Source organism: Camellia sinensis, chromosome 13, assembly GCF_055761805.1.
Source record: "Camellia sinensis isolate YWXY chromosome 13, ASM5576180v1, whole genome shotgun sequence".
In the NCBI taxonomy this organism is placed as follows: domain Eukaryota; kingdom Viridiplantae; phylum Streptophyta; class Magnoliopsida; order Ericales; family Theaceae; genus Camellia; species Camellia sinensis.
The window spans coordinates 99,999,230-100,022,447 of NC_138973.1; the positions used below are offsets into that span (position 1 = coordinate 99,999,230).

Consider the following 23,218-nt stretch of genomic DNA (forward strand, 5'->3'; position numbering starts at 1 on the left):
GATTCATCAAATGCATATCGTAGAACGAGACTGTCATAGTCATTTAATGGGTCTGGCAAAGGCACGGATGACTTGTAAAGGTATTGAGAAGAATAGTGCATAAAACAAATCAAGCTTGGTTAGTGTATGTTCATGAAGATGGTTAGTGTATGTTAGCGCAAAATAACCACATATACAAAAGATACTATAACAGTTAGTTCCAAACCTTTGGGATTTCAGGAACAATATTACCCCCAAGTTGATCAAGTAAATTATCAAATAGCTGATACAAGTAAAAGAAAAGTAAGAAACAAACACTATTTGTTACACATATATCAAATATGTTTTGAGACACAATCATTTAGTTTACTTCATCGAGATTGTCATGAATATTATTGTCAATGTTGTTGTCAGTTGACGATGGCTTCAACTGTGGTCTTTTCTTCTTTACATCAAATTTCACAAAAGGTGTACGCAACCACTGACTGGCTTTGCAATTCTAGGTCCCTCGAGTCTGAGGACCACGAACAACACTACATGATGATGACATTGTTACAGCATTCATTTCGACTGCCTTTGTATCGCTCTTTTTTGCGCGCAATCTCCCCTTTTGTGGAATAGAAAGTTGTTCATTATTTAATGCTTTCCCACCAACCAATTTGGCTCGTTTCTTTGCAACTGCCTTTGCATTTGGTGGTGTGAGGATTGGTTTTGTTTTTCTCAAATGCAAAGTTTCCATTGGTTTTTTGTCATTCATATTCCTTATCTCATCCTCATCTACAAACTTCGGGGAATTGGCTGCAACCTTTTCGATACCACTATCATTGAGACCAACCATTTCAATGTCAATTCGATGCTCCTCATGTAGTTTGCTTGGTGGTGTTTTAACATTTCCACCATCAACTGGAATGCGTCGTTCTAACAACTCAAGAATTTGACCAACTTGGTTCTCCATTTTGACCAGTCGCTGCCCCGCAAGTAGTTTGGTTGGTGGTGTTTTAAATTGTTCTCCATCAACTGGTATGTGTTTTTCTAACAACTCAAGAATTTTTTCAACTTGATTCTCCACTTTGGTTAGACGTTTCTCATCCTCATCTTGCCTTGTGTCCTTGTGGCCTTGGACCAAAAGGGCATGAATTTCAATGACTTGTTTCTCAACTTTAGCCAATCGGGAGTCATCATTCTTGTCAATTCTTCCCTGGCTAAGAGTTACTGCATTGGACTTTTCACCAATGTTAGGCAAAGCCACCTATTCACAGATATACAATAACTTGTTAATGTCACAGGTGTAATGTAAATTGAGCTATAATTATAAAAAGTCATGTGTTGTAAATATTTACCTCAACATTTAAATATCCTCCCAAAGCTTTAATTTGATTCAAACCCTGCTTAATTTCTGAATTGCCCCAATAGGATAAGCGAGGAATGGAGTTGGAAGTTGCCACCAACTCCCTTTTGCGAGCAAATTGTTCCAAGTAAAATAACTACATGGGAAAAAAATAAAAAAAAAAAGAAGTCATTTTAATGTGTGTTAGACAATATACAATAAAAAATAATAGATGAAATAACTACACATCAAGGGGAAGTACCATTAAAGAAGCAAACAGCCGCACATAGCAGACCGCTCTTTGACCTTAGCAATAGCAATGCGGTCAACAAGAAAATCAAGGGTGTGCTTTGCCCAATTGAATTGACTGATGGACTCAACATTTTTAACCATTTTAATGAATGATTGGTGTATGCCTGCCTTTGTGGTGGGGCACAAGAGGGCTCCAATGATGTATAAGACAAATTTCCTTTTAAATTCAATTCCAGCATCTTTTGTTTCAAGCAGATAAGATTTCAAAGATGTGAACGGAACAAATTTATTCTTCATCGCAAGTTCATCACATAGGTTTGTAATTTCATTTACGGACTCTGTTAACTTCACAGGTAGACCATTGGAAGGTAATCCCATCAACTCATGAACATCTTCTACGGTGAGAAGCATTCGAAGACCGTGGACATTCAATGAATGAGTTGAAGGATCAAAGTTCTGAACTAACCAATGACACAAGTCATGATCTATGTGCGTGCACCTAAGGCTTAGGATGCCATGAAACCCCATATCACTCACTGCTTGTTGTTGTGCTTTGTCCAACCTTCTAATAATCTTACAAATTGATGTAAGCTCAATCCGGGTTTGAATTTTTACTTTTGGAGGCTTTTGTTAGACCACAGTTTTTAATTGGGCATATTGTTCAGATTGCAGCTTTCCCATTTATATATACTTATTTTTTTCTTCTTCAGGTAGTTGATTCCATTTGTCCCCAATATCCTACATTACATGCATAAAATCATATGAACAATTACATACAAGCTTACAAGTACAAAAGGAATACTACAAACAACAAGAATACGTTGCACTTACCTTCACGTCTACTTTCATTTGGGTTTTTTTTAACTCCATTGATTGTTCTTGGCTATAAACATATGAAAATGAATATAAGAATTCGTATAATGGAAAATATATAACTACATACAAATAGATATTAACGAAATATCAAAAGAAAATGAATGGAGTGATCGAGCGCTTTGGAGGATCAGTCGGCTTATCCATTAGGCTTCAATCAGAATTCCTTGTAAAGAAAGACAAGAAAAATAAACTCATAATATTTTTGATTAGGAAAAAAAACAAACAAACAAAAATCTTAAAGGTTATAGTACATTCATCAAATGCACGACATGCACACATGAATGGATTTGTTTTATAATAATGTAGTTAACAAAGACTATGTTTCCAATGTAAAAAGGAAAGACACAAAAAAATTCTAATCATAAACAAAAAATGATACCCCAGTAGCTTAGGTCACATTAGCATAAAAAATAGATTAAAGAAGCTAATTTTTTGGACAAAATTTGTAATTTGGTAAGGAAATTTTTTTGTCGCAAAAAGGAGCCAAATATTTTGGCACCATACGAATTGATAATAAAAACGACATTGTTTTTTATTTTATTTTTGGGACTATTATAGAAAAAAATAAAAAACGATGTCATGGTTATGTATAGCTCCTTTGCTCCTTCAAGTCTCACTTTAGGTGTACAGTCAGAAGGTTGAATATCTTTATTAACTGGTTTTACTTGCTTTGGTTTTAGCTATGTTGTGGTTCACTTTCCCATATTTTATCTTGCTAATTTTTTTTTTATTCTCTGCATGGGTTTGGGGATGGCTTGAACCACATAAAGCACTTGAAAATTATAAATGTTTAGGAAAGCAATTTGTTTTTTAGAATACAAAATACAAGAAATTAGAAAATGGGAGAATGATTTGATACAGTTGTATTCAGTAATATACATACACCAACTAAAGATTTGATGCACTAAGGACCCTTGCATACTGCTATACCCACTGCCACTCACAATTGAATCTTGGGTTGTGAATAGAGCTTCTCTTGTATTAATGCTATGCTTATTATTTGATTTTATTATTTATATTTATTCTGTCATTGATACTTTAGATTCATAATAAATAATACTAATATATGAGCACTACTACAAAATTGGTTAAAGGTCACAATTTTTAACTTTGACCTTATACTTTTAGTCTTAGTTTTTTTTTAATACAAAAACTGTGATGAATGAGGGTGTGACTGCACAAGTTATATCATAAATATTTTGCTTTTTAATTTGGCCATCACGCATACCATATAATTTAAATATATTGAAGCATAGAGGACCTTGTAGGAAAAAATATGTACCTGTCGAAGAAGTAGTTTAGCAACAACACAACCAGCAAACCAGAAGTCAATAGCTGTAGTGTACTCCGTCGATCGAAATATAAGCACAGATGTAAGAGGTATTGGCCTCTCCTTTTACCTGCCAAAAATAAGGAATGAAGAATTTCAACCAAAACACAAAACTAAGGGAGAGGCGAAAAAATTAAAAGACATAAACCAACATGTCAAAACTTTAAAAATTCCAAAATGAAGTTGTTATTTGTAAAAGAGTTAATGAGGTGGTGGGAAAATAGCATATATGAAAGGGCATCATTAGTGATGAAAAAATGTAAAATAATTACAATTACACATGAGGGTTTATAGAACTCTAATAAGTATATAGCATATTAATTAGGATACATGTTAGAGTGTAAATCCTTTGGAAATTAGGCCAAATGTTATAATTTGCATATGGTACACATCTCAAAATGGGTGTAGTAGCATGACCATACATACCACACATAAACCCATATAAACTCTAGTTTGGAATGAATCAATAAATCAAAGACCCCAAAAACAGAAGAACAATAATTTTTTAAAGGCATTTTTTCTGTTTCATGTATCTTCATGCTCTTGTAGAAAAAGCAATAAACAACAAAGAAGCCCGGGGGGGGGGGGGGAAGAAAAGAAAAAGAAAAATAAGAAGTAAATTAATAATTTAGTGTCTTTGAAGTTTGAGGGTTTTGAATGAAAATAGGTTTTTCTCGAATCAAGTAATTTTGATATTTTTTTAATTATTTAATGGAAAATCAAGATGTGTGTATTTGCTAGTTCGATATGCGGTCATATGTGTTATTTGACATGAATGTTGGAGGTAATCCTATCATCACTCTATTTCAATCCAGATGATTTTTTATTTTTCTATATTTTCTTTATTAATTTGCTTGTGTTTATCATTATTACTTACCTTCTATTGAAGCAAAAAAAAAAAAAGAAAAAAAAAGAAAAAAAAAAAGCCAAGGATGGTTGCTAATCCTGCTAGGAAGAGTGGGAGTAACTAAGTTGGAAGTGGGAGGGGTTTATCGAAGGTCATTATCTTTTGTTGTGCTTTTTGTTGCTCTTTCGTTCCTTATTGTCACCTTGGAGGATTAAGCTATCTCTCTCTCTCTCTCTACTTGGGTGATAAAAAAAATAAATTAGACCATGTAATGCCAAAGGGATGGCAATGAGGGGAAGTAATGAAGGCGGTGGTGGTGGAGGTGGCAATGATGGGTTGACTAGGGATTTCTTACGTCTTAGAACAATCTCTCATAGGGGGTTTCCAAACATGGCTGGGCTTGATCATATGATAGTAGTTATGACTAATATGGTATTGGTTATGATATAAAATCATATAAGTTCATAACTAAATGTATGGTACATCTAAATGTACCATAGCATCACCCGTGATGTGATGAGAAACCTCCATTTACTGATTGTTATCGATAAAAAATTGCAACGTCTAGTGAAATTGAAAGTTTAACCCTTGAAAAAACAGTAATCACTATTATCCACCTGTAATTGATTAATTGCAGAGTCTAGAAAGAGGAGCGCGTAAACCGATAAGATTCTCTGTGCTGCAAATTCTCTTTCTCGCATCGCAGCAGCTTTTTTTTGGGTTTCACTTTTTGGTGCCTCTGTTTTTTTACTGGGTTTGGAGCCAATTCTTGTCGGTTGGCTCTTCTCTTCTCTTTTGGTTAATAAAAACAATAAAACCAAACCAAACACACCACACAATTCATATCTATATATATACTGACACTAGTGTATCAATTCAATTCAAGCCCACTTCTTATTTCTGTAGAAGACTATTGTTTTATCAATACTGGGTTTGGGTTTTCAAAGCTTGTTTATATCGAAATACTCATCTGGGTTTTATTCTCTATCAATAAAACAATTTATTCTCTATCAAATTTCCCAATATATTCCTTGTAATTTAATTAAATTAATTATTATTATTATTATTATTATTTGGGTTTCTCTGTTATTTACATATAATTCTTAGAATTTCAATGGTATGGTATGTTTAACAGAGGTGCATAATGGCCAATGGGAGATTAGGACAATGGTTGCAAATGCTAGTTTGTGTACTAATATTGCTCAAAACAGAAGGCTTCTATGTTGGCATAACTTATGTTCAGAATGCTGTTGCAAAAGGAGCAGGTTAAAATCTTCTTCATAATAAGCCAATTTAAATTTTTTTTACAATCTTGACTATAATGTGTTTAGGATTCTGCTATTGTGCAGTTTGTTTGGATGGGTCTCCCCCGGCTTACCATCTTGATTAGGGGTTTGGAGCAGGAATTAACAATTGGTTGGTTCATTTTGAGGTTGGTCCTTCATTTACCATTTTTATAGCGATCCCAGATTTACCCTTGTTGTACAGTGATCCGGACATGTGTCCGTGGATGTTGGTAGTTCATTATTATCTTGTTTACATCCTTTTTACTTCGTATTTGAGTTGTAGGATGTGTTGGGCAGGTTTGTTACAGGTTGGTTGAGTTTAGAAACCAAAACTAGCTGCCCAGATTTTGACCTGTCCGCTCGAGCGGGGGTTTTGGCGCTCGAGCAGGAATTGCACCCATCCAGTATTTCTTGTGCAGTGTTGGACGCTTGAGCGTGGAATTGGCCGCTCGAGTGGGGTTGTGTGAGTGCCGCTCGAGCGGGGAGTTGGAAGCTCGAGCGGAGACCTGGTTCTGTAAAAGTTCTGGGAGTGTGTATCTGCCGCTCGAGCGGGATTGTTGACGATCGAACGGGAGTCTGTGAGTGACGCTCGAGCGGGGCGACTGGGTTTAAGTTCCGTTTTTTGACTTTTCAAATCATTTTTCACTTTCTCTTCTCTCTCCTACTTTTTCAAAAACACCATTGTTGAGCCTCTCACTCTAGAACTCTACCTTCTCTCTAGGTTTTGATCTAGTAGGAGTGATTTGCTCACCTTTGGCCTTTACAAAAAAGTTGTTGATCGTCGAGGGCTACATTTTAATCTGAAAATTTCGGGATTTGGAGCACGTTGGGTTTTGTCATCTTCTCCCTTGGAGCTCCGAATTTTAGGTAGGGATATCCTACTCCTCTCTATGGATTTTGTCTTTAAATTTTGGTATTTTGAGATGTTGGGGTTGGTTTGGTAATTTTGTGAAAGTTTGGGGCTTTTGTGTTATTTTACAAAAGTTGGGGTTTTATTTATAATAAACCTAGATGCATGTTTGGTATAGAGGAATGGAATAAATGTTGAATCATTGATGAAAATAGGACCTAAGGGTTGTAATGTTAATTATGGAAAATGACCTAATTACATTGATTGATTAATTGGGGAAATTAATTGTGAGAAATGAGGAAATGAAATGGAATTGTTGAGATTGGAAGTGCATGGGGTTAAAGGGTGTAGTTGAATTGTTTATCACACACCGAATTGAAATGTTGATTGAATATCCATTTGTGCATTTATTTTCTGTCTAGAAATAACTGCTTTGGGCTATCGGTGGGGGATAGTCGTGATTGTTGTAGACAATGCATGATGATTAGGCAAACGGAAACTAATCAATGGAATGTGTCATGGAATTTGACGGTTGATAGAATACATTAATTGTATGTATTGGGTGATTGTATATAGAACCAATGTGTTTGTATACGTTATGTGTGGAAGAGGAGATGGGGGATGTACTCCGCAGTTTGGGGGAAGATGGGGGATGTACCTCTAAACCGGATAGTATTGGGAGAAGATAGGGGATGAACTCCGTAGATACAGCTCATATGCTTGTCTAGAGAAGTGAAGATCGAGCTAATATGCTTATCTTTGTGAAGTGTGGATACAGCTAATATGCTTATCTGTGAATGTGGGATATTGTTGTTATACATATCTGTTGAGAATGTGGATATAGCTTATATGCTTATCTGTGAATGTGGGATATAGTTTTTATACATATCTGTTGAGATGATGATAGAGCTAATATGCTTATCTGTTGAAAAAGGGAAAATGGAAAGTAACTTGGACTCATAAGTCGTATGACATAAAATGTGATTTATGTGGATGTATCAGTGTTGGCCATCTATCAATTGCTAATCTTTTAGTCATTGTTCATGGTTGGTTTAGTGTATTTCTACTGGGCTGTGGCTCACCCTATATGGGAATATCATTTTCAGGTACAGGTAGCATACCACCTCCAAGGTCATAGCTTGGGAGGCTAGAGGCGAGCAGATTGTTGTTGTTTTAGTTCCTTTTTGATGTATTACATGTATATACAAGCCGAGGGTTTAATGTGTAGTTGAATTAGCACTCTTTTGTTGTAACCAAGTGTTTACTCTGAAAGCTGTAAGCCCATAGGGCATTTTGCTTTTGTTGTTAACATGTAATACTTTTGTAATGAAATTCTGATAAATAGAAGAATGTGGTTATTTCACATGTCAATGAATGTCTTATTTGATGGGTTTATTGTTATTATTTTTGAGGGCGTTACAACTTGGTATCACAGCGTACCGTGTTCGAATACTTTGGGTACGTGGGAAGTGATTAGGATCACAATTTGTTTGTCTAACTTGATAGAGACTTAGATGTAGTGTCATATGCTATGTGCTTAATTGATAACATGCTTATGTGACTATGTGGGTATGGGATTTGATTTCTAGGATGTTGATTGGATCCTTGGGTTTCTGGGAGTCTTGTTGGAAAAGCACTTGATCAATGCTGTTTCTAACTGGAACTCTAGTAACGCCTCGGGACTATCATTATCCGGAAATGAAATTCGTAAGTGCTTATGTGTTTATGTGCTTACGTGGAGTGAATTACAGTTGTCCATGCATTAGGACATGAGTGTTTAGTTTTGGCACATTTGTGAATGTGCTAACGTTCTGTATTACCTTTATTAGGATGTCAGGACGAGGAAGAGGTGCTAGGCGGGGTAGACCTGCGAGGCAGGAGGTACCGTTACCGGAGGAGATTTCGGCAGTGCAGGAGGGAGTTGGCCAGGCCAATGTGGCCGAGCCAGCGGGTCAGCAGGCCATGGGTGCTTTGGCCAGAGAGATAGCAGGAGCTTTGGGTATTCTTAGGGCTGGGAATCAGGCAGCTGAGGCAGGGCCTTCCTTCTTGAAGAGGGAGTTTTTCCGGTCTAATCCGGATGAGTTTATCAGGGATCCGAAGGAGCCACTGAAGGCAGATGAGTGGCTAGAGCAAATGAGTAAGACGTTCAAGATGCTTGGCATCGAGGACGGAGCACTGAAAGTGACCTTGGCATCTTTCCAACTGAAGAGAGATGCGGGTCAATGGTGGAAGTATGAGAAGGCTCGTGTTGGGGGCACATGGGAGGCGTTTGTAAATGCTTTCCAGGAGAGGTTTTTGTCTGCAGCAGCTAGGGAGAAACTGAGGGATCAGTTTAGCCGGCTTAAACAGCAGGGCTTGTCAGTGGCCGAGTTTGAGGCTACTTTTACCAGTCTGTCCAGGTTTGCACCTGAACTGGTGGCGTCTGAGGAACGCCGTTGCTACGAGTTTGAGCAGAAGTTGAGGCGGGACCTCAAGTTGAGAGTTGGTGGGTCTTACATCCGAGAGTATAGACATTTGGTAGATGCTGCTGCTCATATGGAGATTATGATGCAGGAAGAGGAGGAAGAGCAGAGGTGCTCCAAGAGGAGCCAGGATGGCCAGGGTGATGGTAGGAGGCAGAGGGGTTATAACCCTCAGCAATCTCAGGGTGCAGTTTCTAGATCGACCTTTCCAGTGCCGAGTGCAGGCTCGGAGAGAGGCAATCAGGGGGAGTTTGCTTGTTACAAGTGTGGCCAGTTGGGTCACAAGGTTTCAGTTTGCCCACAGAAGGGTGGGGGTCAGAGAGCTGCTTCTTCTTCAGCTAGACCGCAGAGTCAGAGTTTGGGCAGGGGGCAGCCCTTGTCTTGTTATCAGTGTGGACAACCTGGGCACCTGAAGAGGTTTTGCCCGCAGTTGAGTGCCACTTCAGGAGCGTCTGGTTCTAGACAGACGCAGGGATTTCAGCCAGCTCAGTCTGTGCAGGCCTCGAGGGCCAATCCGGGGGCTTCGTCGTCCCAGTCAGTGCAACAGTCGTATGCTCCTAGAGGTGAGCAGGTAGACCAGGGGCCTACAGGGCGCGTGTATGCTGTTACCACGCAGGATTTAGTACCGGCTCCATCGGTAGTGAGAGGTACTTTTCTGTTTTGCAACTCGGTTGCTAGTGTGTTGATTGACACGGGTGCATCTCATTCTTTTGTATCTGCTGCTAGGGCTGTACAAAAATCCGAACCATCCGACGAAACCAACCAATCCGAACCGAAAAATCAACCCACGGACGGTTTTTCCATAACCAACAGTCGGTGGCGGGTGTTTTTAATGAAAAAATTAATTTTTTCGAACGGGCCACGGTTTCCTACACTTGATAACCGAAAAACCGATCCGACCGATATTTATTATATTATATAATTTTACTCGTGTACGTGGGCTATTGGCTCTTTATATTGTGTTTTTTATCTCTAAACATCATAACCTGACAGAGTGATATTGACTTTTAACACTTGATTGTAATAGACTATAAGGAGTGAGTTACAAGTGATAAGGATTCTTAAAAATTGTGCCTGACATTGATGTCCTTTTCTCTCCCCTCTTTCTTTTTGTGTCTCTTCCCTTCACGTGTTCTCTGACTCTCTCTCTCTCTCTCTCTCTCTCTCTCTCTCTCTCTTTTTATTTTTATTTTTATCTTCCTCCTTCACACGCCTCTTCAGCTCTCTCACTCTCACATACACGCATTCACCCCCCTCTCTCTCTCTTTTCTCCTTTGTCTCTCACACCTGCTTCGCTCTCCCTATTTTTCTGTATCTGCCTCACGCCTCTTCAGCTTTTTCTCTCACTCTTTTTCTGTGTCATACAACAGTATCACCATATGTCCCTCTTTCTCTCTCTATCAGTCAAACGCCACCGACCCTCTCTCCCTCACTCTTTCAGAAACCATCGACTCTCTCTCCCTCTTTCTCCCTCTCTCTCAGAAACCCTAAAGTTCGTCCATCTCTCTAACTTCCTTTATACTCTCATCATCCCTCTCATCTCAAAGTCTTTCACTCTCATACACAGAGTTCTCAGATCTAATCGCATTCACGGAAACTGGGCTCAAGTAATGAACGGGACATTGATTGTTGCAAATGAAAGAGCACAGGTGGCAATCATCAGAAAGAGGAGTTCACTGAGTGTTGGTTGAAGACATGAACGGCGGTGCTGTATCGCAAATATCTCCTCTCTGTTTTCAAATTTTATCCATTGTTCCTTTCATATATAGTTTGTGAGGAAAGTAGATATGTATAGTATGTTATTGTGATTTTGTGTATGTGCTTGGTTCTGTGATTTTGTAAGGGAGACAAAAGCCATTAAACTAAAATAGTGAAGAAAATCACTCGACTGAAAACCATCCGCCAAACCGAACAACCGACATGCACGGTTTCGATCATCATATGAGTCGAAATCGGATGAACTCTTCTCCACTCGAAGTAGATCGGTTCGAGTGACGGCTCAGTGGTAAAACCGAGCCGACTCGACCCGTGTACACCCCTATCTGCTGCATTTGCATCTGTTTTGGAATTGGAGTTAGCACAGTTAGCATCTCCTATTTGTGTGGTATCGCCTTTGGGTGGTGAGTTGATCTTGAAACAAGGTGTTAGAGGTTGTGATATAGAGGTCGCCGACCATTGGCTTCCTTTTCCGTTTGTTGTCATGCCCATGAAGGGTTTTGATGTTATTTTGGGTATGGACTGGCTATCGTCATACCGGGCTGTTATCGATTGCTACCGCCAGAGGGTCACGTTATGTACCTTGAGCGGGGAGTGGTTCCATTTCTTGGGAGACCGGGTTGGTTGTGTTTTGCCACCGGGTATGATTCGCGAGGGCGAAGTGAGCTTAGTGGTCTACTTGCTAGCTTTGAGAGTGGTGAGTGTGATAAAACCCAGGTTGTTTTGCCGAGGGTAGTTTGTGAGTACTCGGACGTCTTTCCCGAGGATCTCGTTAGTTTGCCACCTCATAGGGAGATCGAGTTCTCCTTTGATTTAGTGCCCGGCACGGCACCGATTTCTATGGCACCTTACCGTTTTGCTCCAGCAGAGTTGGTTGAGTTGAAAGTTCAGCTCCAGGAATTGCTAGATAAGGGTTTTGTTCGCCCTAGTGTTTCACCGTGGGGAGCACCGGTCCTCTTTGGTAAAAAGAAAGATGGTGCCTTGAGATTGTGTATTGACTACCGAAAGTTGAATCGGGCTACGGTTAAGAATAAGTACCCTATGCCCCGTATAGATGATTTGTTTGACCAGTTGAAGGGTTCCCGTTGTTTCTCTAAAATAGACTTGAGATCGGGTTACCACCAGTTGAGGGTCAGGGAGGAGGATATTCCGAAGACGGCATTCCGTACGCGGTATGGCCACTATGAGTTTCTAGTGATGCCATTTGGGCTTACCAATGCACCGGCAGTCTTTATGGACTTGATGAACCGAATCTTCCAGGAATTCTTGGATCGATTTGTAGTCGTTTTCGTGGACAACATCCTTATCTATTCGCCTTCAGAGGAGGAGCACGAGGAACACTTGAGAGTGGTGCTTGAGTTGCTTAGAGCCCATAGGCTGTATGCCAAGTTTGGGAAGTGTGAATTCTGGCTAGGAAAAGTCAAATTCTTAGGCCACGTGGTATCCGGGGAAGGAGTGTCTGTTGATACATCTAAGGTAGAGGCAGTGCAAGATTGGGCACAGCCTAAGAGTGTGTTTGAGATCCGCAGTTTTCTGGGATTAGCTGGGTATTACCGCCGGTTTGTGAAAGATTTCTCCAGGTTAGCGTCACCGTTGACTAGACTGACTCGGAAGGGAGTCAAGTTTGTGTGGAGTGAGACTTGTGAAAAGTCGTTCCAAGGGCTGAAAGTTAGATTGACCACCGCTCCGGTGTTGATTATTCTGGAGAGAGGGTTGGGTTATGCGGTTTATTGTGATGCCTCACGAGAGGGTTTGGGTTGCGTGTTGATGCAAGAGGGGAAAGTGGTAGCTTATGGCTCACGTCAGTTGAAAATACACGAGAAGAATTACCCTACACACGACCTAGAGTTAGCGGCTGTGATCTTTGCCTTGAAAATCTGGAGGCACTACCTTTATGGTGAGAAGTTCGAGGTGTTCTCGGACCACAAAAGTTTAAAGTATCTGTTTACACAGAGAGACTTGAATCTGAGGCAGAGGAGATGGATGGAGTTCATTGAGGATTATGATTTTGAGTTGCATTATCATCCGGGAAAGGCCAATGTTGTGGCCGATGCCCTTAGTAGGAAATCCATTAGTGATGTAGCTAGTATAGCCATCCGAGAATGGGAGATGTTGGGTGCACTTGGGGAGTTTGATTTGCTTCTGAGTGAATCCGTTGAGGCTGCGGCCTTGTTTTCTGTAGTTGCGCAGCCTACGCTTGTGACTAGAGTGTTCGAGGCACAAAGAAGTGACCTTGAGGTAGAGTCTTTCCGAGAGAAGATCTCCAGTGGGAAAGTTGAGAAGGGTTTGACGGTGTATCCCGACCTGAGTGTGAGATACCGAGACCGTTTGTTTGTGCCAGAGTCTTGCCGAGATGAAGTACTCCGAGAGTTCCATCATTCGCGCCTTGCGGTGCATCCGGGAGGTACTAAGATGTATCAGGATTTGGGTCGCCAGTTTTGGTGGCGGGGTATGAAGAGAGATGTGGCTGTTTTCGTATCGAAGTGCCTTACTTGCCAGCAAGTGAAGGCCGAGCATCAGAGGCCAGCGGGTTTGTTGCAACCCTTGCCTATTGCCGAGTGGAAGTGGGAGCATGTCACTATGGACTTCGTTGTAGGTCTTCTGAGGACTCAGCGGGGTAGTGATGCTATTTGGGTGGTTGTAGACCGGTTGACTAAGTCGGCGCACTTTATTCCTATGTGCGTGAGAGACTCGATAGATCATCTTGCCGACTTGTATATTCGGGACATAGTGAGGTTGCACGGGGTCCCAGTGACGATCGTCTCGGATAGAGATCCTCGTTTTACTGTCAGGTTGTGGCAGAGTTTGCAGAGTGCCTTGGGCACTAAGTTGACCTTTAGTACGGCTTATCATCCTCAGACTGACGGGCAGTCTGAGCGTACTATTCAGATCCTCGAGGATATGCTTCGGGGTTGTGTCCTGGACTTCAGTGGGACGTGGGAGAGGCACTTACCCTTGGTAGAGTTTGCCTACAACAACAGTTTTCAGTCTAGCATCGGTATGGCACCGTTTGAGGCCTTGTATGGCCAACCGTGTAGGTCTCCAGTTTGTTGGGCCGAGGTGGGTGATGCACCTTTGTTGGGTCCGGAGTTGGTTAGGGAGACGACGGAGAAAGTTGAGCTTATCCGTAGGAGGCTGGTTACAGCCCAGAGTCGTCAGAAATCTTATGCTGACCATAGGAGGAGGCCTTTGGCGTTTGAGGTAGGTGATCATGTCTTTCTGAAGATATCACCTAGGCGAGGCTTGATGAGGTTTGGGAAGAGTGGGAAGTTATCCCCTCGGTTCATTGGTCCTTTTGAGATCCTTGAGAGGATTGGTGAGGTTGCCTACCGGTTAGCCTTACCGCCGCAGTTGTCCGGAGTGCATGACGTGTTTCATGTGTGTATGCTTCGGAAGTATGAGCCAGATCCATCACATGTGTTGGATTGGACCGATTTAGAGGTAGATGAGGATGCCTCATATGTGGAGAGACCGGTTCGGGTCTTGGATAGGCGGGATCAGGTCCTACGTGGCAAGACCATTCCTTTGGTGAAAGTCTTGTGGAAACATCACGGAGTGGAGGAAGCCACTTGGGAACGTGAGTTGGAAGTCCGCGAAAAATATCCGGACTTGTTTGTTGATATGTAATCTTGTATTTAGATTTTGAACAATTGTTGAACTTAAGAGCTTTTATATATGTCTTAAGTTGTGAAACATTGAAAATGTTTTGGTTTATTGGAAGTATGTTTTGGAACTTGCCTCATATGGAAGTTGAATGTAACATTATATATGTTGAATGTATTGTTGAAATTGGAAAGGAAATGCGTAATGGTGATGCATGTTGAAAGTACATATGTTGTTTACATATTGTGAAATGCCCCTTGTTAAAGGGATGGAATGACCGGTAATGGGTCGAATTGTTGAATGTTAAAATGTAACATTGTTTAAAATGAAGGAAAACTTGTTTTTGAAAACTTGTGCTTAATTTCGGGGACAAAATTCTTTATGGGGGGGAGGTTATAGCGATCCCGGATTTACCCTTGTTGTACAGTGATCCGGACATGTGTCCGTGGATGTTGATAGTTGATTATTATCTTGTTTACATCCTTTTTACTTCGTATTTGAGTTGTAGGATGTGTTGGGCAGGTTTGTTACAAGTTGGTTGAGTTTAGAAACCAAAACTAGTTGCCCAGATTTTGACCTGTCCGCTCAAGCGGGGGTTTTGGCGCTCGAGCGGGAATTGCACCCATCCAGTATTTCCTGTGCAGTGTTGGACGCTCGAGCGTGGAATTGGCCACGCGAGCGGGGTTGTGTGAGTGCCGCTCGAGCAGGGAGTTGGAAGCTCGAGCGGAGACCTGGTTCTGTAAAAGTTCTGGGAGTGTGTATCCGCCGCTCGAGCGGGATTGTTGACGCTCGAGCGGGAGTCTGTGAGTGACGCTCGAGCGGGGCGACTGGGTTTAAGTTCCGTGTTTTGACTTTTCAAATCACTTTTTCACTTTCTCTTCTCTCTCCTACTTTTCCAAAAACACCATTGTTGAGCCTCTCACTCTAGAACTCTGCCTTCTCTCTAGGTTTTGATCTAGTAGGAGTGATTTGCTCACGTTTGGCCTTTACAAAAAAGTTGTTGATCGTCGAGGGCTACATTTTAATCTGAAAATTTCGGGATTTGGAGCACGTCGGGTTTTGTCATCTTCTCCCTTGGAGCTCCGAATTTGAGGTAGGGATATCCTACTCCTCTCTATGGATTTTGTCTTTAAATTTTGGTATTTTGAGATGTTGGGGTTGGTTTGGTAATTTTGTGAAAGTTTGGGGCTTTTGTGTTATTTTACAAAAGTTGGGGTTTTATTTATAATAAACCTAGATGCATGTTTGGTATAGAGGAATGGAATAAATGTCGAATCATTGATGAAAATGGGACCTAAGGGTTGTAATGTTAATTATGGAAAATGACCTAATTACATTGATTGATTAATTGGGGAAATTAATTGTGAGAAATGAGGAAATGAAATGGAATTGTTGAGATTGGGAGTGCATGGGGTTAAAGGGTGTAGTTGAATTGTTTATCGCACACCGAATTGAAATGTTAATTGAATATCCATTTGTGCATTTATTTTCTGTCTAGAAATAACTGCTTTGGGCTATCGGTGGGGGATAGTCGTGATTGTTGTAGACAATGCATGATGATTAGGCAAACGGAAACTAATCAATGGAATGTGTCATGGAATTTGACGGTTGATAGAATACATTAACTGTATGTATTGGGTGATTGTATATAGAACCAATGTGTTTGTATACGTTATGTGTGGAGGAGGAGATGGGGGATGTACTCCGCAGTTTGGGGGAAGATGGGGGATGTACCTCTAAACCGGATAGTATTGGGAGAAGATAAGGGATGAACTCCATAGATACAGCTCATATGCTTGTCTAGAGAAGTGAAGATAGAGCTAATATGCTCATCTTTGTGAAGTGTCGATACAGCTAATATGCTTATATGTGAATGTGGGATATTGTTGTTATACATATCTGTTGAGAATTTGGATATAGCTTATATGCTTATCTGTGAATGTGGGATATAGTTTTTATACATATCTGTTGAGATGATGATAGAGCTAATATGCTTATCTGTTGAAAAGGGGAAAATGGAAAGTAACTTGGACTCATAAGTCGTATGACATAAAATGTGATTTATGTGGATGTATCAGTGTTGGCCATCTATCAATTGCTAATCTTTTAGTCATTGTTCATGGTTGGTTTAGTGTATTTCTACTGGGCTGTGGCTCACCCTATATGGGAATATCATTTTCAGGTACAGGTAGCATGCCACCTCCAAGGTCATAGCTTGGGAGGCTAGAGGCGAGCAGATTGTTGTTGTTTTAGTTCCTTCTTAATGTATTACATGTATATACAAGCCGATGGCTTAATGTGTAGTTGAGTTAGCACTCTTTTGTTGTAACCAAGTGTTAACTTGGAAAGCTGTAAGCCCATAGGGCATTTTGCTTTTGTTGTTAACATGTAATACTTTTGTAATGAAATTCTGATAAATAGAATAATGTGGTTATTTCGCATGTCAATGAATGTCTTATTTGATGGGTTTATTGTTATTATTTTTTAGGGCGTTACAATTTTGTTTTACAATACAAAAATGATTTGTTTGTTGTTAAGAAGATGATTGAAAAGAAAAATAAGAATTGTGAAATCATATAAGATACCCAATTTTTTGCAGTTTTATTGGAAATTGAATTGAGAACTGATTTTGATTTTTTTGAAATGCCAATTTTCTAGTGTATTTAGGACATGAAAATGTAGTCTGATAAGGGGATGGGAAAATGTAATCTCTATTACACCCTTTGTTACTTGTCACTAAGTAGATTAATGGTGGAAGGAAATGAAGTTTGTACAAAGTGCTTACAATCCCTCCAGATATAAATGTAGAATATACATCTTTTATCTATCTATTTGGGATGATACAGTAGAAGCTTGAAATGTAGATTTAATGAATTTGGATCTATACCTGTTATATTAGCAACCTATATATATGTTTGCATATAAAATTTACTAAAATTAAAAACCGAAGAAAAAAATGGGAGCCAAACAGGGGTAGTTAATATCAATATGCTTCAAGAATTATATAGAAGCTTAGCTTCAAGGATTATATGCTGTCTTATACCAGTATAGAGAACTAATTATAGAAGTATAGTAGTCTGTTGAATATTTTCTAAACTAACCGAGCAGGATGTCGAGCAGCCGAAGTGATGTCGCAGCCGGAGTGAACAACGGTAAGAGTGGTCAGAGTGATCCACGGGAGCTCTGATGAAGGCAAAAGCTGAGAGAGGAAAAAAAAAATTCAAGAAGAAGTTAATAATACTTTTCCATATATCTATAGATTGGTCTGTGCAGAAGTTAAAAAATTCAAGAGGAAGTTTAGCTTATTTTATGTTTGAATTCAAGTAAAAGAAAAGAAAAGAAAAGAAACAAAGTGCATGTACTTAGAAGCTCAGCCTCAGTTTCTGCATTGAAACAATAGGTCATTTTCCTATCTTAGAAATTGTGGTAAGAGAGTTGCTCGGATTATAAAGGAAGGGTTGAGATTGAATTGCCGTATTGTGAGTCCTTGCATAGAATGAATATAGACAACATTTTGATATTTATAATTATAATAAACATGTAGTATTACTAAATAATAAAAGGCTTATCTTAGGACGAATTGGAAAATTGAAACATTTAAAGTTTGACTTCTTTTGGCGTTCTATCCGTCTTAATTGATACGTGTAATTTGTAGGTAATTACCGGTATATAAGATTTACTACTTGGTAAGGTTCCAAAAAATAAAAAAATAAAAATCCCATTTCCTCTATCTCTTGACGCCTTGCTTAAATCCAAAGACTGTCACATTCATTACACACAAATCTCAAAAAATGAGATGAAGCAATCACAATCTCTCTCTCTCTCTCTCTCTCTCTCTCTCTCTCTCTCTCTCTCTCTCTCTCTCTCTCATATTCTTGAAATGTCAATTGGCATGGGAGTTGTGTATCTAATTATACTATCTCTGTTTCTTGGATCAACCAATACTGTGAAAGCTGCTGCTGCTCTACCGTGTGATGACGACAGATGCAAAACTGGATCATGCAACAGCACTGGCCACTGTATTTGCAATCTTCCAGACCCTTCCACCATTTTAGATGGTGATCGACCTTTCCAAGGGTAAATCTAACTTGCCTGCTTTATTCAAACTCATATATATATATATATATATGGTTTTCAATGGAAGTTTTCATACAACACTTAAATCATTCTTGTGCTAGACACCATTATAAGAAAATATTGAAATTCTTTAGCAAGATTTAAATAAATAAATAAATAAATGGAAGAAGAAGAAAAAGAAACAAGTAATGCTACGAACACAATTTTTTCATAGAAAAATGTACAACATGTAGTATTGCCAGCATTACGTTTATTCTAGTATAATTTCATCTAGAATGAATGCAGTGCTGCCAACACTATATTTTGTGCAATTTTTGAAACTATTTCTCAATTTATAACCATATGATTTTCAATGGAAGTTTTCATACCAACTTGAATCATTAATGTACCAAACACCAATATAAGAAAATCTTGAAATTCTTGAACAAGCACTTTTTTGGTATGATAAATAATTAATAATGTTATAAACATAAATTTGTCATACAAAAGTATATTGAAAAAATGCGGCCTATATCACATTCATTCTAATAGAGTGTGACTCCTTTCAAAATAAATGTCATACTATCAGTATTAATATTGCATTTATTTTGATAGAATGTGACTCTATCCAAAATAAATGTAGTGTTGTCAGTACTGTATTTTATTAGTTTTTTTTTTTTAAAGAAAGAATTTTGTCTCTATACTTGATGCTCATTGTTTTTTAGTTGATTAGATTCATGGAATTGAAACATCATGGAACTTCTTGTGTTCTATTGTTTTGATTAACAGGGGGAGGTTTTGTGATGAGGAAATGACAATGTGTGATGGGACTAACTCATTTTGGTGTGGAAATGGAGGGACTTGCGAGGAGATAGTGCAGGGTGAGAGTTATAAATGCCAGTGCCAAACAGGGCATAGTGGAGAGCACTGTGAGCTTGCAGGGGTACCATGTGGTGACATTTTCTGTTTCCATGGAGGTGCATGTTTGGTTGAGAATGATGTCTGTGACTGTCCCACTGATTAGAAAGGAAGCATTAATTGCTCTCTCCCAACCACAACCCAAACAGGTCCTTGTTTCTCTGCCTTCTCTATCATTTGTTGCGAATTTAATTTTTTTAAAGTTGTGTTTGAATTTTAAATTTTGAAAGATTTGAGAAGAGAATAGAAAAGAGAAAAGAAATTTAAAACTTATATTTAATTGGCATTTCACTTTTTTATTTTTTCACTACACAACAATTTTCAAGATTCTTGTGTTTTGAGATTTTTACGAAATTATTCAAAAGATTAAGGACTAAAAAATACTACTGATATAAAATAAATCACATAATGATATACAGATACTCACATGTTTATGGATCTCACACAAAATGGGAGCCACAAACATGCGAGTGTCTATCCATCATGCATTAGTAACGTTTTTAAAATTAGAACGAAAATGTATGTTATTATTATATATTAAAATGTTATGATTTGTTTTTCATGGACATTAATTACAAACCATTGCAGATTCTACAACAAATTCAATTGGGTTGCACCAAGAAGAAAGCAACAGTGATGTAAATGTAAGTATATATGAGGCATACATAAACATACCATGAATTTGCAAGAAATAAAAGGATTTGTGCAAAGATTTGTAAATGAAAAGAAAAAAAAATCTTCACAAAAAAAAAAGAAAAAAAAAGGGATTTGTGAATGAAATAGAGGATGAATTTTTTCACAAAAATCTCTTCTTATTATTTTCTCTCAACAAATTGCTTCACAAATTCAAAATCCAAAAATAGTCCAAAATGCACAAAGACGCCAAAGAGATAACTAAAGCATGCACAAAATATTTGCCATGGCTGCCAAAAAAACTTCAATATTGTCGAAATTTTAAAATTGACAATAATATTTTTTAATTAATTTATTTATTTATTGTCAGACTCTTCCATCATAACTTTGATTTCAACACACTCACGCACATCTTCTGTGTGTGTGTGTGTGTGTGTGTGTGGCTAACGAGAAAGCAGAGGAAAATACAAAAGAAAGGAAAATTGAAAACCCCAACCCATAAAACACCATAAAATCTGCAAACCGTATAACTCAATAAGCATTCAAGATCCAATAAAATCTGCACACACCATCATAACTCAAATCTGCGCACACCATAATAACTCAAAAATAAAATCTGCACACACTAAAATCTGCACACACCATAATAAAATCTACACATAATAAAACCTGCACACACGGGTAATCCAAATCCAAACCGTATAACTCAAACCATATAACTCAAAAACACAAAAACAGAGCAAGGAAGACAGATGTTACACTGAGAGAGTGGTGGTCCCGACGCCAACGGGGCTGGTGGTCTTCGGCAATGGCTGAAGCTCCAGCTATGGTGGAAGAGAGGAGGGAGGAGAAGAGAAGAGCAAGAGCAAGAGCACGACCCAGAGAGGGAGGCCAACTGGCTTTGGGACTATTGGACTTCTGACTTTGCTCTGTTGGGTTTGGTAACCTGGTACACCGGTTGCCTAATTTAAGAGAAAAATTATTTAATAACTTAGTTATGACCTGGTTATGAAGTAATATGGTATAAGTAAATAATTGAATATAACTAAGTTATGAGTTAATATGGTGATAGTTATGACTAATATGGTATAGGTTATGATATAAAATCATATAAGTTCATAACTAAATATATGGTACACCAAAATGTGCCATAGCATCACCCCCAACAAAGAGGTTGTTACTTGCACTGAACACTGTTAAATGCTTCCAAGAAGACAACCCAGTTGAGATTTCACCGGAAAACTTGTTATTACTGATCTTGAGTCGTAACAAACTTGGTGCAAGTGTTCTTGGAAGCTGACCGGTAAAGGAGTTATCGCTAAGCATCAACAATGTCAGATTGGTTGATGTCCAGAGACCAGCTGAAATACTGCCAGAAAGGCGATTACTATTAACCCGAACAATCAACAAACTCGAACAATTGCCAAGTGAGTTAGGCAATTCACCACTCAAATTGTTATCATATGCCGCAATTCCTATTAGTCCACCATTAGTGCACAAGTACTCCGGCACCTTACCGGTGAAATGGTTCTGGGCGACTTCAAACCCATGAAGAATGGAATATTGCCCCAAGTCCGGCGACAATGTTCCAGAGAGATTGTTGTTGGACAATGTTAAATATCTCAGTGACGGAAGGCGACTAATGCTTTCCGGTATCTCCCCCGAGAGTTGATTGGAAAATAGAGACAAAACTGACAACTCTGTTAGTGTACCAAAATCATCCGGAATTGTTCCTGTCCAGTTGTTTTCGGATAAATCGAATTCCTCCATCTTCAAAGCTTCAATGGGCTGAGGAATTGGCCCGGACAAGTGATTTTTGTAGAGATATACTATTGTTAAATTCTTCAGCGGCAGCAAACCACTCGGAATTGTACCAGTCAAGTTATTGTTTGACAAGTCCAATTCCTCGAGCTCTGCTAAATTCCCAATTGTTTCCGGGATTTCACCGATCAAACCTGAACCTTTGATCAATAGTTGTTTAAGTTTCCTCAACTGGGTAAAGGTGGATGGTATCGCCATCGGCGCAAATTCATTGTCCGACAGCTCCAGCCATTCGAGCCTTGACAGGTTGCCAATTTCTGGTGGGAAAGAGCCGTTAAACAAATTTAGAAAAAGCCGAAGGATTGTGAGCTCGGGGAACCGCCCGATGGCTGCTGGGATATCGCAGGTGAAGTTGTTGCCGCTGAGGTTGAAGGTCCGGAGATGAGTCGACAACCGGTCAACATCGCCTGGAATGCAGCCGACGAACAAGTTTTGGGAGAGGTCTAAATGTTCAAGTTTGGTACAGTTGTAGAGAGCGGTAGGGAAGGGTCGGGGGATGTAATTGTACTGGAGATCAATGGCGGTGAGGTTTTTGAGGTCACAAATGAACGGTGGGATTGGTCCGGTGATGTTTCTGTCAATGAGGGAAAGTCCGGTGACGGAGCCATTGGAGCAGGTTATCTCAGGCCAATTACAGTGGGTGGAGGAGTTGGAGTTTGGTGGTAATGGTGTCCAGTGGTTGATGGAGGGTGGATTGGACCAGTGTCGTTTGAGTCTGAGTAGGATTGTTTGTTCTAAATCAGTAGATTGGGAGTTTCCTTGCAAGGGCACGATGAGGAGTGGTACGGAGAATACGGAGAGAAGGATTTGAAAAGTTGTTATTGGGGTTATTTTGAACATTTTATAGGTGGGTTTCGCGGGGTTTTTTGGGTGGAACGTTGCTTGGGGAGTGCTGGTGGTAGTAGGTGTTTCATAACTTGAGGCTGCTAGTTGGTTTAATAATGTGATCGGGTCAACGAGAGTCAAGTCAATGGCTAAAGAGACAAAACTTGACCGACTTTGTAGGGCGAGCAGTTCCGTTTTGATTATTTGAATAATTGATTTTATAAAGTGTTTTTTACATATTATTTATAAATAAATAAATAAAATTTAGTCTATTTGACAATCGTAATTTTTTTTTTATCTCATTTTTATTTTTTTTTTGATAAAATAAAGTACAAATATATTTTTCAAAAGGAAATAGTTATGACTTTGTTTATTACATATAGAGGTGTTAGTTAAGACTTGATTATAAGAGGTGTTAGTTAAGACTTGATTATGAG

The 23,218-nt window shown here is 39.2% G+C and overlaps 1 protein-coding gene across 1 annotated transcript; it reads right to left on the reverse strand.

The window, feature by feature from the left end:
• Window positions 1-221: 221 nt before the first annotated feature.
• LOC114317299 (uncharacterized) lies at window positions 222-22,848 on the reverse strand. The gene is made up of 6 exons (XM_082902977.1): window positions 20,895-22,848; window positions 17,630-17,727; window positions 3,717-3,834; window positions 1,569-2,441; window positions 1,320-1,463; window positions 222-1,228 (listed from the first exon to the last, which is right to left on the reverse strand). The coding sequence occupies exon 1, from the start codon at window positions 22,794-22,796 to the stop codon at window positions 21,258-21,260; it is 1,539 nt and encodes a 512-aa protein (XP_082759103.1). The 5' UTR covers window positions 22,797-22,848; the 3' UTR covers window positions 222-1,228; window positions 1,320-1,463; window positions 1,569-2,441; window positions 3,717-3,834; window positions 17,630-17,727; window positions 20,895-21,257.
• Window positions 22,849-23,218: the final 370 nt, after the last annotated feature.

Bases quoted from the DNA above. Each gene is read 5' to 3' on its own strand.
- LOC114317299 (XM_082902977.1), bottom strand. From the start codon at position 22,796: ATGTTCAAAATAACCCCAATAACAACTTTTCAAATCCTTCTCTCCGTA.